The sequence below is a fragment of the Colobus angolensis genome, unplaced genomic scaffold (assembly GCF_000951035.1).
Source record: "Colobus angolensis palliatus isolate OR3802 unplaced genomic scaffold, Cang.pa_1.0 Scaffold17, whole genome shotgun sequence".
NCBI lineage: Eukaryota > Metazoa > Chordata > Mammalia > Primates > Cercopithecidae > Colobus > Colobus angolensis.
The window spans coordinates 304,443-311,929 of NW_012114821.1; the positions used below are offsets into that span (position 1 = coordinate 304,443).

The following is a 7,487-nucleotide window of genomic DNA, read 5'->3' on the forward strand; positions in this document are numbered from 1 at the left end:
TCTTGACTGTGGTGCTGGTTCCATGGGCTTGTGCAGTTCGTGATGATCCACTGAACTGTGTACTCAGGATTTGTCAACTTTTATAATATAAATATACTTCAATAAAAAGCTTTAAAGATATAGAAAAGGTATGTAGGTACCACAGCTTTATTTTAACTAGTGTTTGATCTAATATTTACTGATATTTAGCCTTTCTGTGTTATTTTATTTTAGGCCAAATAGTTGCGTCATGTGTACCTAATCCAAGAGTCTCATGCTTCTGGTAAGTGAGTCAACCTTATTTTACTTATTTATTTTGAGACAGGATTTTGCTTTGTCGCCCAGGCCGGAGTGCAGTGGTGTGATCACAGCTCACTGCAGCCTCTACTTCCTGGGCCCAAGCGATCCCTGCCACCTCAGCCTCCCAAGTAGCTGGGACTACAGGTGTGTGCCATCACAGCCGGCTGATTTTTTTTTTCTTTGGTAGCATTGAGGTCTCCCTACGTTGCCCAGGCTTGTCTCAAATTCCTGGGCTCAAGCTATCCTCCTGCCTCAGCCTCCCAAAGCGCTAGGATTATAGATGTGAGCCACCGAGCCTGGCCCCTTCTATCATTTTTAATTATCTTTTTTTTTTTTTTTTTTTTTTTTTTTTTTGAGACGGAGTCTCGCTCTGCCGCCCAGGCTGGAGTGCAGTGGCCGGATCTCAGCTCACTGCAAGCTCCGCCTCCTGGGTTTACGCCATTCTCCTGCCTCAGCCTCCTGAGTAGCTGGGACTACAGGCGCCCGCCACGTCGCCCGGCTAGTTTTTTGTATTTTTTAGTAGAGACGGGGTTTCACCGTGTTAGCCAGGATGGTCTCGATCTCCTGACCTCGTGATCCGCCCGTCTCGGCCTCCCAAAGTGCTGGGATTACAGGCTTGAGCCACCGCGCCCGGCCTCATTTTTAATTTTCTTCCTTAACCCTTAACATTTTGTCTTCATTCTTCCATGTAAAGTGAATGAATATTGTTGTTTTCCTCCTGAATGAGATAGCTTAGCATGCCAGAGAGGAGGAGGGGGATAGACAGCCCGAGGGCAGCAGGCAGTAGAGGTGAGACTGGAGGCTGGGCACTTTGGTGCACTCCTGTAATCCCAGCACTTTGGGAGGCCGAGGCAAGAAGATTGTTTGAGCTCAAGAGTTCAAGACCAGCCTGGGCAACGTGGCGAAACCCCATCTGTACAAAAAAATTAACTGGGTGTGATTGTTGGGGTGATCAGACCCAACACCAGGCCGTGGGGGCTGTGAAGTCTGGCGGAGTCAAAGGAGAAAAGACAGGTTAAGAGTACATAAGGTGGGCCCAGGGGGCCAGTGCTGGTATGGAGGCTGTGAAGGCCCCGAGCTCTGGGAGCCCACACTATTTAATGGCGATCAAACAAAGAAGCAGATGGTGAGGACGTGCATACGTGAGGGTAGACAGGTGAGGACATGAGGATGTGGGGGTAGAAAGGTAGTGGTGCATCAAGCGTGGCTGTGATGGTTTAGCATTTTCTTTGATGCATATGTAATATGTTGTGCTACCTGAGATAATGGAGAACTTGTTTACGAGCCTGGGAGGCCAGTTAGCAGTACCCCCATTGGGATGGGTGGGGGTGGACCAGTGAGGCAGGCAGGGCTGTTTATGGCAGCACCAAGTAGCCTGAGCTGTGGAAGAAGGGGCCAGACTGGGCCTCCACTTGTTCTGTTCTCTTCTCTCAGCACCTGAGTGACCAGCTCCTGTGCACCGCCCTCAGAAAGCCCAACCCTTAGGCAATGGCAGCCTTGTTCCTGTCTGCCCCACCCCAGGTGAGTATCTGTCCTCCTGGGAGGAGTGAAATCTTTACCCAGGGCTTTCCTTGGCAAACACTGTCAGGTGTCTCTGGTTTGGGGTGCTGACGTGATGGTAGGGGTGACCCTGGGACCCCCATGCAGCCACCCACTGTGCTGGTGCCTTTAGCATGCTTCTGCTGCCTCCCTGCCCCTGCCAGCCCACTCTGGACCACACCTGGGCTATAGCAGTTGCTGTCATTCCAGGCCGAGGTGACCTTCGAGGATGTGGCTGTGTTCCTCTCTCGGGAGGAATGGGGCCGCCTGGGCCCTGCTCAGAGGGGCCTCTACAGGGACGTGATGCTGGAGACCTACGGGAACCTAGTCTCACTGGGTAAGGCCCTCACTAGGACTCAGTTCTGGGAACAGCCCTGGGGGCTAAGGGCTCAGCAGAGGCTGGGCTAGGGGCCTCACCCCCTGGGCACAGAGGTAGGTGATGACCTTTATCCCAGGTAGGCACCTGATCTGAGAAGATGAGGGGAGGGGCAGTGCTGGGACCTTCCTGAGTCAGCCCTTCCCTTCCCTTTCGCTCCAGGTCCCAGGCAGACCCCTCCCTGGTGGGACAGGGGGACCAGGGTCAGGGGGTGGAGTTGCACACCTCCTAGTGGAGGTAACCCCTGAGCTCTTGTTCCCTTATGCTCAGGACTGCCCCAGCCCAATCTCAGTGCCCTCCAGAGGGTGTCCAGGCTTCCATCACCCCCTCTGCTTGTGCCTCCCTTACCCTGCTGCCCCAGGGTGAGACGGCACTAGGTGCTGCCCTGTGTCCTTGGTACCAACCCCAGTCCCTGTCTCCTTCCCAGGAGTAGGACCTGCAGGCCCCAAGCCTGGAGTGATCTCGCAGTTGGAGCGAGGGGATGAGCCCTGGGTCCTGGATGTTCAGGGCACCTCTGGGAGAGAGCACCTGAGAGTCAACAGCCCAGGTGCGTGAGGGGGTCTGCTTCCCAACTCAAGTCACCGAATGAGCATTTGTTAGGGTCCAGCGTGTCCGTTTAATGAACCAGGAGTCTGCGGGGAAGATGCATTGGGGCTAGCACAGGAGGCCTGACGGTGGCCTTTGCTGAAGCCCAGGTCACCTCTCTCAGTCTGGGCACCTTGGTGGGGAGATTATTGAGCAGAATCTCTCCAGGGCAGCATTTCTGTGGAAAACCGGAATGGACATTCCAGGCAAGGTCCCGTGTAGAGGGGAGTGAGTAGGTGCAGACCATGGGTGCTGTAAGGGGAGGTTAGGGTCTGCAGAACCCCACAGAACCCTGCCCTCCAGAGCTTATGCCAGACACTGAGGGCCTAGTGATGGCGACTATCGCTTAATTCCCCTCTCTTCTAAATTAATACACTACGGAAAAGTGAGAGAGTACACATCACCCTGAATCTCACTGCCCAGGCACAGTTGTATTGTAGGATATTCCTTTCCTAGCACTGGCCTTTCCACTGTTATGTATGGACACAGTCTTTTTTTTTTTTTTTTGAGACAGGGTCGCCCTCTATCACCCAGGCTGGAGTGCAGTGGTATGATTATGGCTCACTGCAGCCTTGACCTTCTGCACTCAAGCGATCCTCCTATCTCAGCCTCCCGAGTAACTGGGACCACAGGCATGTCATGTGCCACTCACACTAAGTTTTGATTTTTTTACAGACGAGGTTTCACTATGTTGCCCAGACTGGTCTCGAACTCCTGGGCTCAAGTGATCCTCTTGCCTTGGCCTTCCAAAGTGCTGGGATTACAGGTATGAGCCACTGCCATTGCACCTGACCCAGACACTGCTTTTTTTTTTTTTTTTTTTTTTTTTGAGACAGAGTCTTGCTCTGTCGCTCAGGCTGGAGTGCAGTGGTGCAATCTCGGCTCACTGCAGCCTCCACCTCCCAGTTTCAAGTGACTCTCCTGCCTCAGCCTCCTGAGTAGCTGGGACTACAGGTGCCTGCCACCACGCTTGGCTAATGTATGTATTTTTAGTAGAGACAGCATTTTACTGTGTTGCCCAGGCTGGTCTTGAACCCCTGGGCTCCAGCAATCCTCCCACCTTGGCCTCCCAAAGTGCTGGGATTGCAGGTGTGAGCCATTCTTTTTGTTTTTCTTTTTGAGACAGAGTCTTGCTCTGTTGCCCAGGCTGGAGTGCAGTGGTGCGATCTCGGCTCCCTGCAACCTCTGCCTCCTAGGTTTAAGCAATTCTTCTGCCTCAGCCTCCCGAGTAGCTGGGACTACAGGTACACGCCACCACGCCTGGCTAGTTTTTGTATTTTTAGTAGAGATGGGGTTTCACCATATTGGCCAGGCTGATCTCGAGCTCCTGACCTTGTGATCCACCTGCCTTGGCCACCCAAAGTGCTGGGATTACAGGCGTGAGCCACCGTGCCTGGCTGACACTGCTTCTTAACAGGAATGATAGTGTGTTCTGCCGTGCAGACACGGAATGTGTTTCCATTTCTGTGCGCATGAGTCTCTGTCATGTCTTCACTGGAAGTGCAGGCCAAAAGATTGGATAGCTCTGCTGGTCACCTTTTTGCATGTGTCTGATGATATCCTAGGAAGGAACTGCTGGCTCAAAGGACTTCTTATTTTGTAAATCTGCTTATTTGAATGTAAATAGCTATAGAAATAGGACAAACCCTACGTTTACAACTCAGTGAATTTTTATGAGAAATCATCCTTCAGATTAAAATATAGACTGTTTCAGCCCCCAGGAGCTCCCTGGCTCTCCTCTGTCATTGCCCACTGCTCCCCACAGGGGTCTTCTTTCTGACTCCTGTCACAAGAGGCCGCTTCCTGCTTTGGATTTTTCTGTCTAGACGCACACAGGGCATCTTTTGCTGAACATGGTGAGAGTTGCTTGTGTTTCTTGTAGCAGCAGTGTGGTCTGTTTGGTTGCATTGTTCTATTGTACGAACATACCACAATTTATGTTCCCTTCTACTTGTGGAGGACATTGAGTTGTCCAGGTCTGGGGTTGCACAGGACTGCTGTGGACGCTCTTGGGCATGGATCTCTCCAGTGCCCGGAATGCCTTTCTGGTGCGTGTGTACCTGGGAGCAGAGTCGCCGAGTCAGCATGTTCATAGAGCAGCTTTAGATAAGGTTGCCAAACCATCCTCCACAGCAGCAGCTCCAGCACAGGCTCCTGTAGCAGTATGTGAGCACTGTCTGCTGCACATCTTGGCCGATATTGGTGTTCAGCACCTGTTCATGTGCAGTGCAGAGCCAGGCAAGGGGTGGAAGGATAGGCCCCTTAGGACTAGGAAGGGAGCAGTAATCAAAGTGGCAGTCGTGAGGTGCTTGCACCTGGAACTCGCTGTGCTGGGCACTGGGCTGAGTTCTTCGTGGTCAGTCTGTTGTATTACTCTGTTTTGTTCTCATGAGAGTGCCATGTGGCCACAGATGGAGAAATCAAGGCTCAGAAAGGTAGGTGAGTTGTTGCCTCAGGTGACTCAGCTGGCAAGAAGGGGCCAGGACTAATCAATCTTGGGTGTGGCTGCTGGTATCAGTCTCTGAGGGCCATGTGGCAGAACCCCACTTGGGTACTTGTCACTCCCCATTCTTGGGGAGTGGCCACCCAGGAGAAGTTTGTTGTGTGAGTGTCAAATCAAGGAAGGAGTGAGTGTTTGAAGGGCTACATGACTGCGGCCCTAGGTGAGCTGCGTAAGCCTCTGAGCTCCAGACTCTCATCTTTGCAAGGCTGTTGTGACTTTGGAGATGATCAAATCAGTACCCCACAGGTGGCCAGCAGCATCTCATGCCTGCCTTCCAGAGTCAGAGCAGGTGACCCTTAGATGTTCTGTTTTTTGTTTCAGCTCTTGGGACCAGAACTGAGTACAAGGAGTTGACTTCACAGGAGACATTTGGTGAGGAAGAACTAGGCCAGCCGAGGGGGATTTTTCCCCGGGGATCTGAGCCGGTAGAAGCCTGTGACCACATCAGGAAGGCAGAGGGGAGCCTGGAAAAGCTGGAGCAGAGAGGCCCCAGGGCAGTCACACTGACCAACGGGGAGAGCAGCGGAGGGTCTGGGGGAAGCCTCAGGTTGGTGTCACGACCTGTTCCCGATCAGAGCCCTCACAAATGTGATATATGCGAGCAGAGTTTTGAACAGAGATCCTATCTCAACAACCATAAGCGCATACACAGGTCAAAAAAAACAAAGACAGTTCGTGACTCTGGGGAAATCTTGAGTGCAAACTTAGTTGTTAAAGAAGATCAGAAAATTCCTCCTGGGAAAAAATTGCATTATTGCAGTTACTGTGGGAAAACATTCAGGTACAGTGCCAACCTTGTCAAGCATCAGCGGCTTCACAGTGAAGAGAAGCCCTACAAATGTGATGAGTGTGGGAAAGCCTTCAGCCAGAGCTGCGAGTTCATCAACCACCGAAGGATGCACTCAGGAGAGATTCCCTACCGGTGTGACGAGTGTGGGAAGACATTCACCCGGAGGCCCAACCTCATGAAGCACCAGAGGATTCACACTGGGGAGAAACCCTACAAGTGTGGTGAGTGTGGGAAACACTTTAGCGCCTACTCTTCCCTTATTTATCACCAGAGGATCCACACTGGAGAGAAACCCTATAAATGTAATGACTGTGGGAAAGCCTTCAGTGATGGCTCCATCCTTATCCGCCATCGTCGGACTCACACAGGAGAGAAGCCATTTGAGTGCAAGGAATGTGGCAAGGGCTTTACCCAAAGTTCTAACCTTATCCAACATCAGAGAATTCACACTGGAGAGAAACCCTATAAATGTAATGAATGTGAGAAAGCTTTCATTCAAAAAACCAAACTGGTGGAGCATCAGAGAAGCCACACTGGAGAGAAGCCCTACGAGTGCAACGACTGTGGCAAAGTTTTCAGCCAGAGCACACACCTCATCCAGCATCAGAGAATTCACACAGGAGAAAAGCCCTACAAGTGCAGCGAGTGTGGGAAGGCCTTCCACAACAGTTCCAGACTCATTCACCACCAGAGGTTGCACCACGGAGAGAAACCCTACAAATGCAGTGATTGCAAGAAAGCCTTCAGCCAGAGCACTTACTTGATTCAGCACCGGAGGATCCACACCGGGGAGAAGCCCTACAAGTGCAGTGAGTGTGGGAAGGCCTTCCGGCACAGTTCCAACATGTGTCAGCATCAGCGGATTCACCTCCGGGAGGACTTCTCCGTGTAACAGTGGAGCAGTGTTTGAGGGCAGAGTCCAGCTGAGCACTTCCTGCATGCGCCCCCGGCACCTGACTGCCCTTTATTATCCACACGATGTTTTCACAGGGTGAAAGGACATTTCTCATTAAACAAACCTCTTTTCTTAAATCAAATGCAGTGCATGTTCATTTTAGAGAAATTGAGAGAGAAAAGTGAGCAAAAAGAAGCTCCTGTAATCTCCCCCACTTAGAAAAAAATTCATTGCTGCTGATTTAGGAATGTTTTCTTTGAGACATACTGGAGAGCATTTTAAAAAGAAAATACTGTAATGCTTGTCATTGCAGCACCTAGGATCTTCACTTTTGCTATTTCCTCAATATCAGAAAATTCACACTGAAGATAATACCACATATTTTAACATTTTCACATATTGTAAATTTAAAAACGTCGGCCAGGTGTCATGGCTCACGCCTGTAATCCCAGCATTTTGAGAGGCCAAGGTAGGTGGATCACTTGAGGTCAGGAGTCCAAGACCATCCTGGCCAACATGG

At 51.2% G+C, this 7,487-nt stretch overlaps 1 protein-coding gene across 3 annotated transcripts; it reads left to right on the top strand.

Annotated features, from left to right (window-relative positions):
• The first annotated feature begins 211 nt into the window (after positions 1 to 211).
• Positions 212 to 7,109, top strand: ZNF34 (zinc finger protein 34). 3 transcript variants are annotated; one of them, XM_011938002.1, is made up of 5 exons: positions 212 to 266; positions 1,714 to 1,800; positions 2,029 to 2,155; positions 2,622 to 2,741; positions 5,604 to 7,109. In XM_011938002.1, exons 2-5 carry the CDS (start codon positions 1,768 to 1,770, stop codon positions 6,962 to 6,964), a joined length of 1,641 nt encoding a protein of 546 aa, XP_011793392.1. In that variant the 5' UTR covers positions 212 to 266; positions 1,714 to 1,767; the 3' UTR covers positions 6,965 to 7,109. The 3 variants fall into 3 exon arrangements, with proteins under 3 accessions (XP_011793392.1, XP_011793394.1, XP_011793393.1); XM_011938003.1 differs by having other exon boundaries at positions 214 to 262; XM_011938004.1 differs by lacking the exon at positions 2,622 to 2,741.
• The last annotated feature ends 378 nt before the right edge of the window (positions 7,110 to 7,487 follow it).

Excerpts from the sequence above, each read along its gene's own strand:
- ZNF34 (XM_011938002.1), top strand. The coding sequence starts at position 1,768 with ATGGCAGCCTTGTTCCTGTCTGCCCCACCCCAG. Across the intron at positions 1,801-2,028 it reads TCCTGTCTGCCCCACCCCAG|GCCGAGGTGACCTTCGAGGA; the intron begins GTGAGTATCTGT and ends CTGTCATTCCAG. Across the intron at positions 2,156-2,621 it reads CGGGAACCTAGTCTCACTGG|GAGTAGGACCTGCAGGCCCC; the intron begins GTAAGGCCCTCA and ends TCTCCTTCCCAG.